Here is a 23,527-nt window from a genome sequence, read left to right as displayed (position 1 = left end):
TGAAGAGGGGGAGTCAAGAGCATCTTGCACTTGTGTTCGCCTCGCATGGAGCAGGGTAAAAATTCTGTTCCGATTATTATTAATTTATAGCTTTATCACACAGCAGGTTGCAGTACATCTGTTCGTCATTTCTTTTCTTTTTTTTTGCAAACCGTTCCGTGTCCAGCCGTAGCCTATTAACAGGATTTTTATTCGGCCCTTTTTTCAATGACACGGACTCGCGATGCCAAACATCATGAAATAATTCCATTGCACGAAGGAAGTGGAGCCGGGAAAGACAGAATGAAGTTGCAAATCTCCGGTCTTTTGCTTGTAATGGCAGTAACCAATGCAACGATTGAGGGTAAGTAATTAGAGCGATTTTGAAGAGTTTTTCCTGCATCTTTGCACGAGCTGTTGCATGTGTGATTGCTCCGTTTGATTTATTTCATCATCAACCACGCAGTAAATTCTGCGCAAGTTTTTTTTTGCACACTATGTGGCTTAAAACGTTGATTTAGATACGTTAATAAATGGTCAGAATAAAGCCAGGTCAGGCATCTGCTGGCGTTTCACAGTGTGCATTCAACCCTGAAACGAATATACAAAAGAAATTGGGCTCATGTTTAATTTATGCTCATTGCTTGACTTCTAGCGCCCTCAACAGGGTTTCTGGATGGGACCTGTTCTTTGAGTAGTGTTCATTTCATATTGAGGATTGTTCAATTCATGTTCATATGCATGATGGAATCACACACTGTAACCCTTCTGTAAGGGTACATAAAATAAATGTGAACACCCAGGACGGATTGTTGTTTGTTAATAATGTCCAAGTGAAGCACTTGTGAAAGAAAATGTGTGTTTTGTCTGGGCTTGGCAGAGTGTAAAAGTGAAGAGATGGGGGTTCTTATCAATGTCAGGGCCATGAGAGTCATTTGGAGCCATTTTTGTTATCTGAAAATGGAGCTGCTGGATGGGATATTCATTTATCTTCTCCTTTATCTCTCTCTCTCTCTCTCTCTCTCTCTCTCTCTCTCTTATTTGTTATTTGTTTATTAGACAAATGCTGTCAACCAGTGTCTTTCTATACTGTATGTGTAGATGTGCATAATTGTAGCTCTGGAATAAAGGAGGTTTAACATACTGTTTGTTGATGTTTATATCTGCAACATAGGCCTAATTTACAAGATTGCACACACACATTTCCTCAATAGTGTAAAAGTATATGAATTAATCTCCTAAGTAGCCTGCTAAATTTGCACACCCACCATTTTAACCCTCCTGTTGTCTCAAGAAACTGCCAGCCTGCAACCTTCGTTTGTCCTTCATGTCATTTTTGACACAATGCCCCCTCACTCACCCCTTAACAAAAATCTATTTCATTGTGGCCCCAAAATGTAAAAAAATAAAAAATAAAAAATTCTTATTAAAAAAAAATGTAACTTTGAAAACATTGGCAGAGGAGGTCCCAATTTAGATTTATTTTAATCACTTTGGGCATTTTATATGATCTATATCACTATATATAACCAAATAAAAAAATAAAGAAAAATCAAAGAAAATCTTCTTGTAGAAAATCAACTGTACATTTTAGAGTTTGCAATTTTACTGCATGCTTACTTCACAAATGAATCTATATTTCCTTTTCAAGAAGTCCAAATGGGTCTACGTCCATTGCAACAAATCCAATCATTCCCACTAATGTCAAACAATTTGTTGCAGTGTTACGGGGGTTTTGGAAGGTGTTGTAACAGTTCTATCTGCCATCTTATGTTTTCAGAAAAGAATAACATCCAATGGTCTTTTACAATTGGGGACCTTTTGCCCCATTGTGCCCTTTCATTTAATATCATGTTAGTAAACATATTTACCTCATTTTACCTGTTCAAAACTGTAACAAACAAATTAACCAAAAATCTGTTTGTGTGTGTGTGTGTGTGTGTGTGTGTGTGTGTGTGTGTGTGTGTGTGTGTGTGTGTGTGTGTATATGTGCACAATTTAAGAAAAAGGAAATAATGCAATTTGTGGGAAAAAGATGCAGTACCCAGTGGATCAGGTAGGGGAGCTAGAGAGCACTATGGAGCTAGGGGCTAAATCTGAGAATATTTTAAGAATTTTAGGTCAAATTTGATTAAAAGATGCATAACATCAAATAAGTCGAATGGTGAAAGTTCACAACTGGTTCTTGCCATATGGGTCAAAATTGACCCGTTAAGATTATCGAAGGATCCATTTTTTTAACAATTACATAAAAAGTTTTTTTTTTGTCACATTTCTTTCCAGTACCAAAAACAATGTGTGTTTTTTTTAAAATAACATATTCTTTACCTTTCCATTAGAAAATAGGAGGGTTTCAGTCCAAAAATGTTACCACAAACTACCTTTTTCCCCTTTAAAGCTTGCTTTGACCAGATGGCTTTGCTGTAGGGGAGGACAAGAGGTCGTCTGTTCCCATTTGTGGCCAATGACTAATGAGGTCATATGCACATTAATATGCAAACCACTCCACAGCTTTCACGATCTTTTATCTGAAATGATTGTAACTGAAGGAAATAAACTTTATATTTCCTTTTCACTTTTTTACTATACTTATTTTATACTTCACTGCAGCGACTGATTCATTTATTAATATTAACAATGTCCTTTGATTGAGAAGGTTATTGAGGGTATGTGTTACTGAGTGGGACATGTTTGTGTAGACCTTTGTAAAGATGTCCTTTGCAGCATGCTTGAGTGCACTACAGTGGCTTTGATCATCCTGATGCAATTGACAGTAATCATACTTCTTTAGAATAGAGGAGTGACTCATTAACACATCGAGGAACCAACAAACTTACAAGCAAGCTTTCAATCCTTTCTCTAAAAACAAAAAAAGCGTCATATTTTAATCTCGTTTTACCTTAAGCACTAGTTTAAAATATTTAGGTTGTCGAAAATAACATATGCCACTTTATACACATTAATGCACACACAAGTACTATACATATACACTCTTTTTCTCTGTTACTCCCCATCCATCCTCTCCTCTTGTCTTTTGATTTACACATCTCAGTTCTCTCCCTTTGATTGAATCATAAACCCAGGAGACATGGCCTGCACAGTCTTTATTTATGATATCATTTTATAAACATGCTGTTGCAAGACCCACAGCCATGCTGATTAGAAAAAAACGGGTTTCCAAAGCCAGACAGAGAATTATTTTTCCTGGGCATGACAGACAGGAATGAGGAAGGAAAGAATGCTGGTCTTTTAGCAACAATTGGTATAACATTCATTTAAAATCTTATTAATGTGGTAGAGCCCAGAATGCAATGCTAGTCATGGTGAGGTTAGGATATAATGGGACTAAATACACCCTTAAAATATGTTTTTATCTGTTTTTTTTTTCTCCCCCTGTTTTCGAAATATATGCAAATCCTGCTGGATAGAGAGAGGGGCTGATTTTCCAATATTTATTTCAGCTTGACCCTTTTATTAACTGATATACTGTGGAAAATAAGGGGCCTTACACTACTGAAAAAGGAAGGGTAGATGGAGAGAAAGAGGAAGGAATATTGGGGAAGAGATATTAGAAATGAAAGAAAGGAGGAGACATGAAGAGAGGAGAGAGAGAGTGGAATGGATAGAGGCAAGGATTGACCACAAAAGTTAATTATGCTCTCTGGGGCTTGAAGGGGTGTTCATAGGCATAATGCGCAGCTATGGAAACTATGGAAAAATCAATGTATGTGATAAGAGTGTGTATTTACCTTAAATGGAATTACATGAGCTCTGAGGCAGTGCATGCATGGAGTGTTCTGGACATACCCAGTACATAACAATATTCATATGGAGACGTTTAATGTAATGTAAACATTCATTCAAGTTGTGTTATTATGGAGTAACCAATTGGAATTCCATATTCCAATAACACGGTATATTATTAATAATTTTGATGGGCCCTTTTCTACTGTTAATGCAATTTTCATCTGTTATTATACACACACACACACAAATGTCTTGGTCCAGTGCAATTTTTTTTAAAATAAAAACAATTATTAGTAAACAGGAAGTACATGAGTAACATGTATAGACAGACATTATTTTGCAAGTAGAGTGTTTTTCAAAGAAATTGCAGAATAATCAAATAACTGTGTCCATAAACGTGTTTGCATGTAAGCACTAATTATGTGTGCAGTTCTTGTGCTTGTCTCATTCTCCAGACGCTGTCTGTAGTGCTCTTGTCTGAGGTCATCACACCATGGTGATGGTTGCGTCAGTGTAGGGAACTCTGAGGAGCGTGGGCCAGCTGTCACTCCATGACTCTGTGTTTATTAAGCAAATAGTCCTGAGAGAGTGTATCTGGATACAATTTTGTGTTTTCTCAAGGTGTCCAATCAAATGTGGACATTCTTCCTACTTTACCAGCCAGATATGTTCATAAAATTTACAACATATGTCACTATGGTGGTTTTAGAAATCAGCATTGTAGGTTTAAATTAGTCCCTTTTAAATGTCAGTTCATTCTGCAGCCATATTGGTACAGTAATGCTCACAGGCAGCTATTTCCTAGCTATATCTACGTGAGTGGGGAAAGACCAAAATCTCCAAAACTATAGATAAAGATTACATAAGGAATAACTGACAATGGCCCAATTAATTATTGAAAAATATTGTACACCCTGAGAGTGGCCGTTGGACCACGGATGTGAATAATTGATCAATAATACCATGGCATGGGCAATCGTCAATTATTCCACTTATACCAAAGTTACCTCACCTCAAGACATTTCACTTCTCAGTAGCAGGATGGTAGCATCGCTATTCTTGTATGTACCTTTTCAGTTGCAAAACTGATGTATTGATTAATTTGCTGGGGTGCATTGACATCATGGATATGTGTCTTGCCCACAAGTGTCTATGTGGGTGCGTATTTATGTGTGTGAGCCGAGCGAGCGAGAGACCATCCTTATCACTGGTGTGTGCAAGACAGGGGGATGTGAGGGCAGGAATTGCCGATCAAAATTTGCCTGGAGCCCCTCTTACGTACTTCTGATGCCTCAGCTGTGACTGACATTGAAACGATAAATGCCACATTGACTGATAGTGAAACAAAAAGTTGCCCCCCCCCAAACATACAAGTGCCCCACCAAAGACTGCATTCTAGTACCAGCCCTGATTCTTATCCAGATTGTTTAGCCAATATCTTTGTTTTTATTTGGTTATTTTGCTGTGGTAAACTGAATATCTGAATGCAGAATCAAGCATTCAACAGTTCCACGTTGTAAGGTTCAACAATGAATGTCAAATCAAGAAAAATTGTGCTCCTTTAGCTCAAATCAGGCAAAAAGTTGTATTTTTCAGGCTGGTCCAGCTGATGTGCATGCATGTTCTAGAGTAAACAAATAGGCAAAAGGCTCTTTTAACTGAGACTACAGCTGCCATATTTAGCTTGATTTCTCTCATTCATATTTCTTTGAGTGGTCCATCTCCTCCCCTAATGTTTCTAATCATACCTGACCACCAAGTGCCACCTGAGATTGTTACTTGTCATTTTAGTTTCTAATACAATTCTGCTGATCCACTCTCTTTGTTTCTCTCTCTCTCTATAGCTCCTGAGGAGTTTCTCTCATTGGCTGAGATGGAGGACACTTTGTTGAGGAATCTTTTTAGGGGGTATCAGAAGTGGGTGAGGCCTGTTCTCCATGCCAATGACACCATCACTGTTCGCTTCGGTCTGAAGATTTCACAGCTGGTGGATGTGGTGAGGAACACACACAGGGACTGTAGGGGACCGTTCACGCATTATGCGTTTTTGCATCTGTGTCGCACTGCTTTTCCAGGGCCTTGTGCTGTGAGCGCAGTGCTTTTAAAAATGTCAACTTTTATAAACACATCTCCAGACACCAGCATTCAGCTCCATTCATTGCATTGCATCTAGATTTTTTTTCATGCATATGCATTCTCTGTAAACAGCCCCTAACATCTGACATTCAAAGATGCACAGGTGCGTGTGTACATTCTCAACAGATGAGTAATCATATATGCAGATATCACAAACTCGCATGCAATCATATTATGCACTCTGTGTGACATGCTACATACAATTGCATATATTTGTACAACTGCCTTCATCCAGAGACACATACATTTGCACATGCAGTCAAGCACAGACATGATGGACTAGCCTGTACTCGCTCTCATTATAGAACAGAGCTGATTAGTTTAGGAAGAAGATGAGAATGACATTTATGATCAGGTCATAGTTCATGGACCACAGTATTTACCCAACACATCATCTTGACAACGTGGTGAATCACACTTTGCCCTTTCTATACTCTCTCTCTCTCTAATTCATTCTCTCTTTCTCTCTCTGTTCTTTCTTCTCTTGTGACTTATGGTATTGATCTTGCCATTGCTGAGCATTCAGGAGGAACCTGATTGCATATGGTTGAGTTCATTTGAGTGTGTGCTTTTTAGAAGTACAAGATGCATTTTAATCATGTTTCATTACAAAACTGCTTTATCAATGTAAAGATTATTATTTGTTTCTACAGAAACTATATATATATATATATATATATATATATATATATATATATATATATATATATATATATATATATATATAAAACAGTTGACACTTTTGAATGAAGAAGACAGTCTGGAATAAAGGTATCACATTATTAGCCTGTGGTGTTAAGCACATCTGAACAGCAAAGCTTAACTGACAAGCCTAAAATGATGCCATAATCCAATTTTGTCTTGAATTACTTATTGCTGGTTGTTCAAAGATGACGCCTACAGCTAGCACACACACATGTTGAGCTGTGGTGTGCATGCAGACATAAGTTACAGTGTGGTGTTGTGCCAAATCCTGCCACCAATTGGACCATCAAAAAGTCAGTTATTCTGTTGTAAATTATCAGGAAATTACAGTCATTATTAAACAGTACATCACACTAATAACACAGGATATAGTAATAATATAAAACATTTAATGCAGTTGTGGAAATTATTATAGCTTACTATATTTCTGTAGTGCCCAAAATATGTCAAGTATAATGTAAATTGCAGTCAGTCAGTCATTATCACAAAATAAACCCTGACACTGTGATCAGGTTTTGAAACACCCTGAAGGGGTTTGGTGTCATTGTTCATTATCTCACTAATTAGGAGCTTATTTACCAAATAAATGGGCATGAAATAGTGATTGAGTGGAAATTATTTTACTGTATTACTTGAAAAGAATTGAGAGAAATTAGCACAGCTTTGTTGGAAATTTGTTGCCTGGGACAATGGACCGTACAAGTAGTTTAGCAGTTTTTTAAGTTTTTTTTAGATTAATAAATTTGGATATAATGATCTAATACTGAGAGCCTGGAATTCCAGAAAGTTTTGACAGGGTAGTTTCTATCTGTAAGCATTATAAGCGGCTGCTTGGGGCCCCCGAGCCACCAGGGGTCCCCACAAAGCAAGGTTGTTTTTTTTTTAAATACTAAAAGCTTCTAGTTAGACTCAGACACCTGTTTTGACTCAGTTAGACAGCTATAAGGGGGCCCCCTTGTGGCCCGAGAGGGAAGGGTGAATGTAACTAATGTAGCTAGATGTGACAGGCATGTGCACTTTCAAAGAGTTTTTCATCATCACAAATTTGAATTTCACTTAGGGCCCCCATGTGCTCCGAAAAGGCCCTGGGGTTTGCTATGATTATGTTTACTAACTGGTGGTGGGTATGTTAGCTTTGCAGGCTAATTGGTTAGCCTGCTTACCATGAGCAAAATAAAAACACAAAGATAGAGACTTGTTTGACCAATTGTAGAGGGGATTTCTAAATCAGCCCTGAACACCCAAAATAAGTTATTTTGAACAATAGAATTGTTGACATTACAACTTCTTGCAATGGCGTGTCCAGACAGTTTTTACTGGGGTGGCCCATGGGAGGCACAGACTCATTCAAGGGTGGCGTGAAGCATAACTCAACCTGATAATAATAATAAAGATATGTACATGTTAATTATATAATGTATTAATTGTTATTAAATGTTAATACTGCAAAACAGAAGACTCCAAATAGCATGTATTTTATAAATTTCTTTACCCTACAGCTATTTCAAAAATATTTTATTACAATTTTTTTGGAGCATAGATTTCAACTGTGAACTTAATTAAAACGTAATAAGTTAAGACAGGTTTGAACTAGGTGTTTGAAAGCAACAAACAAAACCAGTTCTATCAGGAATACTCACAGACTTGAGTGAAATTTAAGATGTCATTTATTTGATGAATTTAAATTATCTCGAAGAAGTTGTACTCGGAACCGTCATATCCTGCCGGAGATAGGAGGCAGGGGCGAGGAGCCTACCCCCATGCAGGTCGGGACTCAACTGGTGGTGGTGGGGTGGTGGAGGTTGCCGTGTTAGTACACTGAAACAGCAATGTGATAGATTGTGAGCAGACTTATAAAGCAATGGCTTACATGTGATTGGCTAGGAGTTACCCAGCTAATGGTGCAATGATGTATTGCTGCTAGTCTTCCCGCTAGAACTACACTGCACTTGCATTTGCGCTTGCAAAAGTATGTGTGTTATTGGACTTTAGACTCAAAACCTTATGGTTACTGAGATATAGCTTAATTTTGTAACCAGTCTTTTGTCTACCGTTTAATTAGAAATTGAACTGACACCATAACCAGTGCATTTTACTAAAGCAATAAACCAGTAAGTGTGATAAAATAGATTCCTAAAATATGTGTGTCCATGCATATGTATACACACACAGGGTATTTAAAGCACTGCGGAGGCTCTTAAGATGGGCTTCACTGCTCCACTGCACAATCAGAAATGAAAAAAAATAAACAGTTTTCCAGAAATAGACCTAGAGAGAGAGAAAAACATCTTTAACAAATACAGTACAAGCCCATTGGGCACAGTCACAAGCCAAAATGGAAAAAAAGATTTCCAAAGGAAAAATAATTTAATGTTTTTTTCTTGTACTGTTTCTGTAATAATTGGTTGACAGTAAACAGTTGTGCTACTTTCATGTGTGATTGTTCAACTCAAAAACCTGTTTTTATTTTCTAACCACCCATAGTTCAGTTTAACCAGGCTGCACTATTGCAGGGGGTTGCATGTACGAGCATGCAAATAAACTAGTTTTGAGGTGTAGTTATGTCATATCTATTTGTCATTTAACCATATTTTTCATACAGAGTGACAAACAAACACACACAGACAACAATTTTTGTACTCAGGCACAAATTAAAATACAGTGGTATTAAGTGGTACATGTTCTGGTATTTGCAGTTCAAGAAATCACCTTATCAAAGATAACTATGTATCTTAAAGGGATAGTTCACCCAAAAGTGAAAATTCTCATGATTTACTCACTCTCGTGCCATCCCAGATGTGTGTGACTTTCTATCTTCCACAGAACACAAATTAAGGTTTTTGAGAAGAATATTTCTGCTCTGTTGGTCCTCACAATGCAAGTGAATGGGTGCAAAAATGTTGAAGCTCCAACATCCACATAAAGGCAGCATAAAAGTAATCCATACGGCTCCAGTGGTTTAATCCATGTTTTTAGACACTATATGATAGGTGTGGATGAGAAACTACAGAGTCCCTAAAGGTCCAAGGTGGTGGGGAAATAATTATTTGGGTCCGAAAAAAAATAAATAAGCAAATGCTTTTGTGTTCCCCCCAAGAATTTTTGCCTGCTCTCACAAAAATGCTGCGTTCTCTCAAAAATGATTTTGTTCTCTCACAAAACATTTGCGGTCTCTGTTATGTTTTAAAAACATGTGTCTAAAATTCACCATAAAACCACAACTGAATAGGACACAATTTTATACGCTTTTGGCGCTCCCGGAATGGTACAGCCAGAATGGCAGTTTCATTGCATTTTACCGGTACAATGACTTTCCATACAATGAAAGTGAATGGTGACTGAGGCTGTATAACATCTACTTTTGTGTTCCACCGAAGTAATAAGGATTTGGAACAACACGGAAGTGAGTAAATGGGAACTATTGGGTAAAATATGCCTTTAAGTTAGCACAGGTCATCCAGATTAAATCAAATCATAGTCTGGTCCATAACATTCCATAAATCATGCAGTAAGCACTGTACAGGAAGTGTGTGAGTAATTATGTCTTACTGTAGTAATTTCGTCTTATGTCTTTCTGAAGTCCCTAAAAACTGCAGTTAAGCCCTTTCTAAAAAGAAAAAAATCTGCATTAAATAAATACATTTTAACTACAAACCAAATTCAAATCTTTCTTTCATAGGCAAGATCATTGAAAAGGTTGTTTTCAATCAGCTGAATACATCATTTTTTTTATAAAAAATGTATTTTATACCCTTTTCTCCCAATTTGGCATGCCCATTTCCCACTACTTAGTAGGTCCTCGTGGTGGCGCGGTTACTCACCTCAATCCGGGTGGCGGAGGACATGTCTCAGTTGTCTCTGCTTCTGAGACCGTCAATCCGTGCATCTTATTACGTAGCTTGTTGTGCATGACATCGCGGAGTCTCACGCCACTCTCCGTGATCCATGCACAATTTACCAGGTACCCCATTGAGAGTGAGAACCCCTAATCGTGACCATGAGGAGGTTACCCCGTGTGACTCTACCCTTCCTAGCAACCAGACCAATCAGGTTGCTTAGGAGACTTGGCTGGAGTCATTATTGAACTCGTCAATACTCACTGAGCTACCCAAGCCCCAACCCATATAGTACCTTGACTCCAGGGTTCTAAAGACAAAAAAATCAAGTCAGGAATAATTTCAGAGACCTTATTTTCAGTAGTCGCATCAAAGCAATAACAAAACGCCTACTATCACCTAAAAAATTAATTGTATCCAGTCAAGACTTTTTTTTTGTATCAGTCAAGAGAAACCTGTTCATGCATTAATCACCAGTAGTCTCACCTGGCTTCCCAGAAAGACCATTAGACATCTACAGCTCATACAGAATGCTTCTGCCAGGATTCTCACCAGAACCCAAATATCTGAGCATATTACTCCATTCCTCAGGTCCTTACTTTGGCTTCAAGTTACATTTAGAGTTGTTTTTAAAGGGGTCATGAAATGCTCTTTTTTTATATATAGTATTATTATCTTCCCTGAGATCCACCGATAATGTTAGTTCAATTTATTTTCTTCACTAAAACAGTTATAATCTAGTAATATATTATAATTTTCCACCTTGTTTTTTGCTCTCTGTCTGAAACGCTCAGTTTTTGCCTAAGCTCTTCCTTTAAACGTCAATGTAAACGGCCACTGCCATATTTGAAATTCAGTCGGAAGAGCATGAAAAACCCCACAATATTATAAAACTACATTTCAGTGTTTACGCATAACACAGATCCAACACATTGCATCTGAATATATTAAACTGTTCATCTCAAGCACAACTGGACGCGAGAGGCGTGTCTCGTCAAAAGCAATATAACCCATTATAATCAATGATGCTGTCTACCATGGAAGTGTCCTTTGCAGTAAACATTAAACGGATCTCCTGTTCCATTTTGCACTAGTGTTACTACTGCCAACAACACAAATTAACAGTTAAAAAATTTTTGTGGAAGGCTTGTGTTGACGCACCCCTTGTAGACAGCTTCAACTCATTGCGCTGCATCACGTCAATGGACTCGCCCGGTGCAGACAAGGTTTCAGCACTATAAACTATCAAAGAGTGATTACATTTCAAGTATTCATTAATTTGTCCAATGGTGTTAATAACTGCCTCATCCTTCAATGACAATTGCTTTTCAAACCTTGAATCGTTTTATGACGGGTTCACAAGCAATCCACGCTGAAATACGCTGAAGACACACTCACATGACGCACATACATAGTCCAAAGCACAAAGAAGATGCAAATATCCAGTTTCCAGTATAATCCCGTACTGAGGTGCACATCACCAGAAAAACATCAAGATGGTTAAAGATATCCAGTGTGTGTTGCCTAGTGTGTGTTTACATACACCAACCATTACAAATTGCGAAGATGGGCGAAAGAACAGTATGTTGGGCAGTTTATGCACACGACAACAAGTGACAGTGGCTGAATGTAACCAAACGTCTATTGGAAGCGGTGCCAGAGACATGACAACAGTCAAAGATGTCTGTGTTTTCCATGTTTATATACACAAATAATTAAAAATAGTCCAGATGAGTCCCATTTGGTGTTTAGGAATAGTAAGTCCACACTAGACCACACTGTTTGCCCTGCTCTCTCTCTCTCTCTCTCTCTCTCTCTCTCTCTCTCTCTCTCTGTCTCTCTCTGTGGGTGGGGCCAAGTGTGCAATGATAAAGTAGGCAGTGATGTCGATGCTGTAGAGGTGGCCATGAATTAATGTACCCCTAGTGATGTAGGGAAGTTGTGGAAGCAGAGAACGAGGTGTTTTGGCAGCTTGGTTTCAATAAATGCTTTTATTGCATTGGGGATTAAGTAACAAGTTCTGAAATTTACAGTAGGTTTTTATAGTAGAGACCTCTTTTTTATAAGACCTCTTATATGTCAAAATATCGAGGAAAATGTTATTCCTCATGATTGAATATAAACCTAACAGACCTCTCAGATCATTAGGATCAAGTCAGTTAGAAATACAGAGACAGCGTTTAGCTATTATGCCAAACGCAGCTTCCTGAAGAGGCTAGATCTTGTATTTTCTTTATCCTTTTTATGTAAATCACTTTGAACTGTCATTGTGTATGAAATGTGCTATATAAAGATACTTGCCTGGTCTTACTGTCTGAACATATTTGCATATGACGTCACCCCCTGTAACTTCTGACTGAGTCTGCAGTAAAACTGTCTCTATTCAACGGTGAAAGGTTGATACTCAACAAGATGTGTAAATGTTTAATCTTTTTCCTATTAAATATTCATTTCCTTTGCATACTTCACGGACACCAACATTCTTAGCACTCCATTGTTTTAAGCACATTATTGCAAAGTAACTGTGTTTGTAAATACAATGACATAAGTTCCCCTTCTGTCACTAGGGACACAAAGTCTCGTTCCCTACATCAGGGAACGGAGGTTACGACAGTAACTGAGATGATTGTATCTTACTTCAAGTAGTGTCATTCAGCAATCAGACTAATCATACACTCTTTGTTTTTAAAATAAATGTTTACTGCACTTGGATAATACATTAAGTCTTTCATTCTTGTCACCATTTTTAAAGGGGCCATATCATACAATTTTAGTCCACCGAATCACCATTTTTCATGTATGGTCATATGGGGTTAATGTTTCCAGTTTTAGTTTTATTTGGTTGGTTGTTTGTTTTTTTCAGCTTAACTTCTTTAGATGGTCTTTTTGGATGGGGGAGATGATTCTGCGCTATTAAAGTTACAGTATCTTTTCTTATTACCTCTTATACAATCAGTAAACTCTTATTTCAAAAGATCAAGATCTAATCTGTTTCTCAAGATGCCATGAAAAAGTGAATAAATGTAAATGATATGACCCCATTAAAGGAAGATTTATGTCATCATTTGCTCCCCCCTTATGTTGTTTCAAATGTTCATTGTTTGGACAAGAACAGCCTGTACATTCTGCTAAAATATTCCTTCTGTGTTAAATGGAAGATACAAAATCATACCAGTTTTAAACAACATGAGTGGATAATGATGTGAGTAGTGAGTAAATGATGATGGAATTTACATTTTTGGTTAACTATTCCTTTAAGACAGTGATTACTAGTTTTGTTTCCGGATTTACATCAGATTTGACCAGATTTTACATCTAATGTCCAAGCACAGTAACAAAATGGTTTATTTCCTTAAAATCGAATTATGATATTTATTAAAATGGCCATGCATAGTTCAATATTGCCATTTAATGCCATCATAGGTTGAGAAGGTTTTTAAAATGTATAACAGCAGAGGTGTGGCTTATGAGTCAAAGATAACAAACAATGGGCTAAAAGCTGAATTAGAAATTGCTAAATATTGTTGCGATAGGCGAGTTTGCATCAAAATAGTGTAAAAACACAATCTTTGATACCAACCACATAAGCATTTTCTTCTCACTTTTAAAAATAAATAAGCCTTTATTTTGGTATCCCAACTGTGATGTATTATGATGTAATTGCATTTTATTATTTTCAGCATTGTTTGTCCACAGCCCTATTAGAACAGACCAGCAACCCATTTCTGGGTCCAGACTTACCAGTTGAGAACTTACCAGTTTTATTTGTTTGTTTGTTTCACGCAAGACCATTCACACACAAGGAAGGCTGTGAACTCTAACTGTTGTAGTCCTACAGAGCCACCTTATGGTCATATTCCATAATCAGCATTACATGCTATTCAGCGTGCCCCCTTTTCAAAATGTATTCATTTATTTTTTTGTCAAGACTTGACGGTGTGAATGTTTTGGCCGGTGAAACAACACAGTGGGAGCAATTGATTTTCACACCATATTGATTTACAGATGTGTCTCAGTACTGTATATCAGTTCCTATTCAAGGTCTGAATTTCCATTTCTGTGAAACAAGGTACAGAAGATACCATAATTTGAGCTGCATATATAAACAGAACAATTATGTCAATGACCTGCATGACATAAGTAGGAAGTGAGAGACAACAAAGACAGAAATTATAACATAATTCCAAAATTTGAGAGTAATGTTGCATAGTCTTCATACAAATTTACTTTTGCATTTTCTCCATTTCTCACTTCAGGATGAAAAGAATCAGCTAATGACCACTAATATCTGGTTGTGGCAGGTAACCCAATGTCTTTTTGCTTCAATGTTGAAGTACGCCCAAAAATAGCTAAGACTTCCTGATTGGTGGTTTATTGATCGTTTTCCTGTAGGAGTGGACGGATTATAAACTTCGGTGGAACCCGGAAGACTATGGTGGAATTACATCTATCAGAGTGCCCTCAGAAACTATCTGGCTACCAGACATAGTCCTATATGAGAAGTAAGTCCATTTATCACCTACACAGAGTGCATCTCACATGCAGCATGTGTCCGAAATCAAAGGCGTCTGTGTTTTTGATTTAAGGTACTTCCTAAAGAAATTGTTTCCTAGGCACCGTAACATCACATCTATTGATCCACAACAAAAATCAGTTGAAGCTTCAGACATAACCAAGGAAATATTTAGTTACTGCATAAATGCTTATTTACGAATTTATGAATCAGTTGACTTCTAACTGGCTCAATCAGACATCAGATCTGCCAAATTTAATTAGTGGTGCTTTTTAACCCACCCTGAACACCCTAGCAACCCTTTAACATCACCCTAGCAACCACTCAGAACACCATAGCAGCTGCATTATAATGCCTTGGCATCCAGCCAGAACACCCTGATGGTAGTAACATTTATATTGGCAAGCACCACTGAAGTAAACATAAAAATCTGTTTGCTAATACTGTCTCTCTCTTACGCTCTCTTTCTTAGTGCTGATGGCCGATTTGAAGGTTCTCTAATGACCAAAGCCATTGTGATGTTTAACGGTACCATCATGTGGACTCCTCCAGCCAGCTATAAATCCGCCTGTACCATGGATGTCACCTTTTTCCCTTTTGACAGGCAGAACTGCTCAATGAAGTTTGGATCCTGGACATACGATGGCACTATGGTGGATCTGACACTTCTAGACCAATACGTAGACCGTAAAGACTTCTTTGACAATGGCGAATGGGAAATACTAAACGCAACCGGCCAGAGGGGCAGTCGCCATGATGGCATCTACTCCTATCCTTATGTTACATACTCATTCATACTGAAACGTCTCCCTCTCTTTTACACACTCTTTCTCATTATTCCATGTCTCGGCCTATCGTTTCTCACCGTGCTTGTCTTCTACCTTCCTTCGGATGAAGGAGAAAAGCTTTCGCTTTCCACCTCCGTCCTTGTGTCTCTTACTGTGTTTCTACTTGTTATTGAAGATATAATCCCATCTTCCTCTAAGGTCATCCCTCTGATAGGAGAGTACCTCCTTTTCATCATGATATTCGTCACGTTCTCAATCATTGTTACTGTTTTTGTCATCAACGTCCATCACCGTTCCTCTGCCACATACCACCCCATGGCACCATGGGTTAAGAGCCTTTTTCTCCAGAGGTTACCCAGACTGCTCTGTATGAGAGGGCACACAGATCGTTATCAATACCCCGACATCGAGCTACGGAGCCCAGAGCTAAAACGAGGGATGAAAAGAGGGCAACAGAAGGGTGCTGGAGGAGGAAAGAAGGAAGATGAGAGCCAGGCCTGGATTGCCCTGTTGGAGAAAGCTACACATTCAGTCCACTACATTTCAAGACATATCAAGAAGGAACACTTCATCAGAGAGGTTTTTAGCCATTCATGTTTCTGCTGCATTAACTGGCTGAGATAGGGGGCGTTCACACAGAAACGTACTTTTGTAAAGAAAATACAAATAAAGAAATCGTTAGACATAACACAGTGGCATGGAATGAAACAGAACACGGGGGTCTTAAAGGGATAGTTCACCCAAAATTGAAAATGCTGTCGTTATTTATTCACCCTCATGTTGTTTAACCTCCTGGGACCACTGCATGACTGCTGTGTGCATTTTCCATTTCCTTTTTTGATTTGTTACTAGTAGCACCTAATAAACAAGCAATTATATTAAAATAAAGCAAAATTTCCTACAGAGGTCAATGTTGAAAATTATAAAAAGTACATAAAAAAAAAACTACTTTTTAAGGAATAAGGTCCTATTTTCAACATGTGTGGACCTCATATGTGAACATTTATCAGCGCATTGACATGCGAAAAATGAATGGACATTTTAAAGAGGCATATCAAACGAAACTAAAGACAAGGTTTCAATCAAAAAACGTAGAGGGTTTTTTTTTACCAGAGGCACTTTTATTGGCGCGGCACCCATAGAAGCGCTTCACGGAAATTGACGTCACGCTGTTTTGTCATCGAGGTCAAAATACAGCGAAAAAACAAACTTTTATTTCTGTCTTTTGTTCCGTGGAACACAAAAGGAGATGTTGGGCAAAATGTCCAGTCTCAGTCACCATTCACTTTCATTGTATGGAAGATGCAATGAAAGGGAATGGTGACTAAGGCTGTCAGTCCCTAATATTCTCCTCTTCTGTTCTACATAAGAAAAAAAGGCATATGGGTTGGAACAAGATAAGGGTTTGTAAATGATGACAGAATTTTCTTTTTTGGGTTAACTATTCTAAAAGTTAATCTTCTTTAAACTTGACATTGTGTCTTTAAACGCAGTGCTTACGGCAGGAGACGGTGAAAAAACTGCAAGATGAATTCCAATGGTCAAAATGTCCATTTAGTGCATGCATACATAGACCAGCATGTCGATGTATAAAAATAACGCAGATGGACACAAGAATGTATCCCATGTGAACGCCCCCTAATGTACTGGATTTCCTACCTTGAGGTTTGTAATGCTCCTGTAGGTCATGATTTCTGTAGCTAGCCACGCTAAGTGTCTAGCTATGCTATGCTAATTAGCCATGCTAATCATGGGATTGATTGACAGGGAACACCCAAACTGATCAAATGTATACATTGAATGCACTGTAAGTTGCTTTGGATAACTGCATCTGCCAAATGCATAAATGTAAATTCAAAAAAGTAATCGTTATTATTTATTTTATTTTCTTGCTTTTATTAAGGTGAAAATGCAATTTATTGACAATGTCCGTATACTTGATTCCTGCCTTTAATAAGTGTATTTGGGTCTGTTTTTTTCTCAGGTGGTTCAGGACTGGAAGTTTGTTGCTCAGGTGTTGGACCGGATCTTCTTATGGGTCTTTCTCACTGTTTCTGTGCTTGGGACCGTACTCATCTTCACCCCGGCTGTGCAAATGTACCTCAGCACATCTTAAAAACACACGATTTCAACCTGCTCCCTCAAAAACATAACAACTGAAAACTCCTCTCAAATATATAACATTCCCACATTACAGTAATCCATCTAAATTGTCCTCATCTGACCTAGCCAGATTTGTAATCCTCTCTGAATTGAACTTCTATCTCTGCCTCCCTAAATCCTTCTCAATGCTGTGCTCAGACTGACAAAAACTCTGCTATATTAAGGTTTAGGAGTTTCACACAAAAGGCAGCCAAGATTGGTGGAGTTTGGATCTGTGTAGACTCTCTTAGGGGATTTCTGTTTTAAAGATCTTCAATAATTTGATTCATCTAAATACTCTAAAAGGTGTTACATAGCTTAGGCCTCTTATTTTGCATTTAGACCCACTAATAGTGTGAACAAGTATCTGATTTAAGGTTTCCTCGTTGCAGTAGTTAAAGGTTTAGTTCACCCAAATTAAAATGGTCTGTCATAATTTGTTCACCCTCATGTTGTTTCAAACTTGCATGACTTTCTCTCTTATATGGAACACAAAAGGAGATGTTTAACCCTTATGTTGTGTTACGTTCATTTTGACCCAGACAACTTTTTTTCTTACAAATATATATATATATATATTTTCTTTATCCAATTGGAAGAAAATATCTTGACTTTGTTCACATAATGGTATCTGAAAATACAACACAAATTGGACAATTTTCTCTGTTTTATTTCACTTTGTTTCACTTCTTGTGTTCCTGATCAAAAATGACCGGCCATCAGAAATGATTGGATTAGACTACAAAATACAGTCATATTTTTGTATATAAGTTTTAATAATATAAGTTTTCAGGAGCATCTCAATCCTTTAGATGAGCACATAGCATATTGCAAAGTCCTTTTTCACACACACACACACACACACACACACACACACACACACACACAACGTGTCCTTTTGTGCGTCGTTTTTCCGTATACTTTCCGTCACTTTTTGAGGAACATTTCATGAGCTCTTCATCATGTTATGTTGTGTTTGGTCTCGTTTGAATCGGGATAGTCTGCTGTAAGTTACGCTATGTCATTGTCTATGTTATACAGTATGTATGTTTCAGGAAGTAATAAGGAATATGTGACAAAAAGCCACTCCTGTTGTCAATGGGAATTTCATACACAAACACTCACTGCAGTTTGTAAATCAAATTTGCTCATTGCATTCTACTAATTGCTACTTTTCCAATGATATTACCAATCCTTATTTTTGAACCACTCACTTCCAACCACATTGCTCCACTTTGGTATATAACCACTTTTCATGATCGAATTAATTACCAATGGATAAAAATCAACCACTACCCTAAATTATTTAGACTTATCCACTGTATATCAGATTACAAAAGCTGAATCGGTTGTGAAATCTACCAAAAGGTGTTTATATGTTTCCTCTTTTGTAATGCATTAAAGAGAAATGGAAGCGCAGCGTAGTTCTAGCGGGAAGACTAGCAGCTGTACATCATCACATCATTAGCTGGGTAACTCCCAGCCAATCGCATGTAAGCCATTGCTTTATAAGTCTGCTCACAATCTATCGCATTGCTGTTTCAGTGTGCTAACACGGCAACCTCCACCACCCCACCACCACCAGTTGAGTCCCATCCCGCACAGGGGTAGGCTCCTCGCCCCTGCCTCCTATCTCCGGCAGGATATGATGGTTCCGAGAACAACTTCTTCGGACCACCAGACGGGGCTTACACCAAAGAAAGACATTACTTTTCTGTTTTATATTCATCAAATAAATGGCATCTTAAACCTCACTCAAGCCTGCGTGTCTTCCCGATAGAAAGTATATTAATTTAGAAAGCTCCTGGGTGTTGACAGTGTAGTTTGTCTTTTTGATAGACAGGCTTAAATCTCAAAGCACCTGATCTGGGATGATTGTGTCTGGCCTCTCAGAGAAGCACAGAGCATGAAATATTTCAATTTCCAGAGCGTGTGAATTTCTCATAAAGGTTTTCAAGCCACATCTGGGCTCTGTAATCACTGACTTAGCAACAGATAATGTGTAAACGCTAGACCGAATTTCACGCTTTTGTGCCATTCCTTTCTTTTCCAAGCATGAGCTCTAGGCGCATTCCCTTGAGATCCTGCATGCATTCTTAGCGATTACAGAGCTGTTCTATGTGTTAAAAATCCATCACCACATTAATTGAGCGAAATAAATTTTTAGCTTTTTATCCATGTTAGATAAATCACTCTAATGGCACAAAAATACGTTCAAAAATGGTTCATAGCATATTTCAACCAACACCACATTAAAGCATTTCCATCAGGGACTAAAAACAGTTCAAGGAACAAAATTTTAAGCAGAACGTAACCGAAAACCAGAAAGTGATTTTTAGTTGTTCCAGAGTGAAAGCGTTATATATAAATGAATTTTGTTCCGATATTTTTTTTCATGAAACTAAAGGCCAAAGTGTTTATCACAGTACATTTTTGGAGCTACACTACTTTATGTTGCCTGAAAAAAAAATGAAACATGTGCTTTGACCCTGAAGGAAACTCCTGCATCACACATTTCTTTGCATGTTGTGGACGTCACATTCTCTGAATAAAGACCTGTAGAACTACATATACATGCACGATTAATCCAGATACAAGAAACCATAAAAATGACATTTCTCAGTTGTGTCTAAGTTTTCACTGAATTATTGTTAGATATGATGCTGCTGGGTTTTGACTTAGATCTGTAAATAAAATTATATTTAACTGTTAATTAACCACTTGTTATGATTTCTATGCTGATAAATCCACCACACAGGAAAAATTTAACTGCTTATTTTCACTTATTTTGGTGAGGCAAGTGGCTTATTTTGAGCTTGTTTTTCCAGACCAGGTGGCTTGTTTCTCTTGAGAGATCTGGCAACACTGAACGCTATGCTATGCTATTAACCATTCTTTTATTTTGTTCAAACAAGTAACCTTTTGGAAAGGAGGTTGCGGAAATTCTGAACTGGAAACCAAAAAATACAGTTTTTGCTCAGAACGAACTGAAATGAAAAACATTTAATATTTTGTCCCTTATGGTTGTTGGGGTAGAAAAATGGAGGGCAGTGGAGACAGTGACAGCGATCTAGGTTTGCACACTTGTTAAGTCTTCTGTGTATTATGGTTGTACAGAAACGGTACACTAAATTGTGCCCAATACAAGTGGGGTGGCCAGGCTTTGGTCCATGGTGGCCACGGCCACCCATAGCCACCCCTTAGCTTCGCCACTGTATGTAGGTTTACTATCTGAGGGAGGCCCCTACTAAAAAGACCAGCTGAACCAGCATGCAATTCCCATGAAGGTCTATAGGCTGGCTAGTGCTGATTTGGTGCTGGTCTAGCAGATATACCACCACAGTCATGCTTTTCACCAGCAAAGCCTAGAGGCTGGTTGACCAGCATGGTCTTTCTGATGAAGCTGGTTAAGCTAGTTTAAAAGCATAGTGGGGTCACCAGCATCCCATGCTGGGGGACCAGCACCCAAAACAGAACTTTAGCTGATGACCAGCAATGGTGGTCTTTTCAGCAGGGACATCTATGGGACACCCATCTGTGGCCACTTATGTAACACCTTTCATTCAGCTCTTCAGGTCGGTATGTGTGTGTGCACTCAAAGACAGACCAATTATGTTGCATAAACATAGCCATTAACTCAAGACTTTGTTAAGTCTTAGATAGTAAGTCGAATTGCATTATAAGAAAAGAAAGACACTTAACATCTTTTTGAAATAATGGCCGACAGTGGGCACACAACAACATTTTCCCTCATTAAATAAACAACAACAGCATGTTAGAGGAATATAAAGCTGTCAAATGGATTTTAGTGAACACATTTAGAGCAAATAATGAAAAGCACAATCAATAATGGAGGATGAGTCACTGGTGTTGTTGGTCACCCGAATCATTGCCCAAAGATGTTCAGAAATCATTTGAATACATGGTGGAGGTAGGAATGAAGGAAGGAGGTATCCAATAAAATCCTACAACAGCAGTAGGACCAAGTGCAAAATTAAAAAGAATAACAGAACTGGTCATAAAAATACGGCGTTGTTTTGGACAATCCCAGTAGGGAGGGAAAGAGGAGTTACCAGCAGTGTGTCACCCAAGATGTAATATACATTGCTTCACTTCCAGCTCCACTTCTTACAGAGAATGTAAATTAAGTTAGCCACTGGAATATGCAGTCTTTTTGGTCTTAATTTATAAATTCTTAATAAGTTTCAATGCAACTGACTTAAAAGTGAAACATTTTGGAAAATTGAAACAAAAGTTGTATTTTGTTTCTCTCCCAAAGTGATCATATCGCTTCAGAAGACACGGATTAAACTACTTGAGTCGTATGGACTTTTATGTTGCTTTTATGCCCTTTTTGGAGCTTGAAAGTTTTGGAACCCATTGACCTACATTGTACAAAACATCATAATTCCTTCAAAACATATTTGTTTGTGTTGTGCAGAAGAAAGGAAGTCTTAAGAGTTTGAGACAGCATGAGGGCGAGTAAATGATGAGTACATTTATTTCATTTTTTGGGTGAACTATCCCATTAAGTAAGTCTTCCTTACAGTAAATAAGTCTAGTCTAAAACAGATCCAACAAGCCCCAGGTGATCGGTGACCTCCACCCTTGACTCATCCTTCTTTAACTGTGTCAAGTATGCCAGAAGAAGAGTGACAGTACGCTATAAGTTGTTTTCTCCATCTCGCGGCATTTCGGTACTTTCTTCGAAAGAAGCAGAGGTTGATAAACCCATTGCTGTTTTAGGGATAAGGACACCTCCATTGCTGAAATGGCAGTCTTTCTCCTCCAACCCCTCCATGTCCAGGGTGGAGAAGGCTTATGCACGTGATGACAGAGGTCTGTCATATTATTTCACCAGATCCTCCATAGAGACCTGGGAAGATGGGAGGGTCTGTCAAACCACAGGTGTAGCACTAGCGGGGAGGAAAACTTCCTATCTAGCCTTCAGCATTTAGCTATGGGTACAGCTGCTGACAAAAACGATCTTGCTGTCGCTCATCCTGATCTCATTCCTGGGAAAAAACATGATCAAATATGTATTTGATATTATGCTTAAGAAATGGCAAGACCACTACTGTAGTTAGCAAAATGCACTATTTGTAGCATATGATGCTACAAATAGCACACATATTCTTCTAAATATCTTCAATTGTGTTCAGCAGAAGAAATAAAGTCATACGCATCTGGGATGCATGAGGGTGAGAAAATGATGAGAGAATTTAAATTTTTGGGTGAACTGTCCCTTTAAGCAAATTACAAAAGCAGTGACCAAACGTTTGATTCTATTCGCGTTTGAGTGGTAACAAACAAATTTGGATCCTATTATAAATCCAGCTGATGAGCAAAATGGCGTTTGATTGCTTATATGTACTGACCAATGGGCTTAAAATACTCACCAATGTGTATATTAAAGTGAGAGCAAGTCAACCGAAAGAAAACTAGCTTACACTGTAATAGGATCTAAAATACATATTTTAAAAGGTTTTGACATATATGACAACTTCACAACTCTTAATGTATGGATGTATTGTTCTCAAAATGCATGTTTAGGCTTCAAAGATGCGACAGCAGTTTTCAAGTCAGGTCATCTGTCAAGTCATTTAATACAAAGAAATGAGAAGTGTTGAATGAATCTGTCCTTTAATTAAAACAGACCTCAGCTCTTTAATAGTCTGACT

The 23,527-nt window shown here is 38.0% G+C and overlaps 1 protein-coding gene across 1 annotated transcript; it reads left to right on the top strand.

The window, feature by feature from the left end:
* LOC127651664 (neuronal acetylcholine receptor subunit non-alpha-3) lies at positions 1–23,527 on the top strand. Its single transcript, XM_052137612.1, has 6 exons — positions 1–343; positions 5,571–5,722; positions 14,660–14,704; positions 14,796–14,905; positions 15,389–16,283; positions 17,689–23,527. The coding sequence occupies exons 1-6, from the start codon at positions 208–210 to the stop codon at positions 17,818–17,820; spliced, it is 1,470 nt and encodes a 489-aa protein (XP_051993572.1). The 5' UTR covers positions 1–207; the 3' UTR covers positions 17,821–23,527.

Source organism: Xyrauchen texanus, chromosome 11 (assembly GCF_025860055.1).
Source record: "Xyrauchen texanus isolate HMW12.3.18 chromosome 11, RBS_HiC_50CHRs, whole genome shotgun sequence".
NCBI classification, from domain to species: Eukaryota; Metazoa; Chordata; class Actinopteri; order Cypriniformes; family Catostomidae; genus Xyrauchen; species Xyrauchen texanus.
This window is presented reverse-complemented; position numbering and strand designations above follow the sequence as displayed.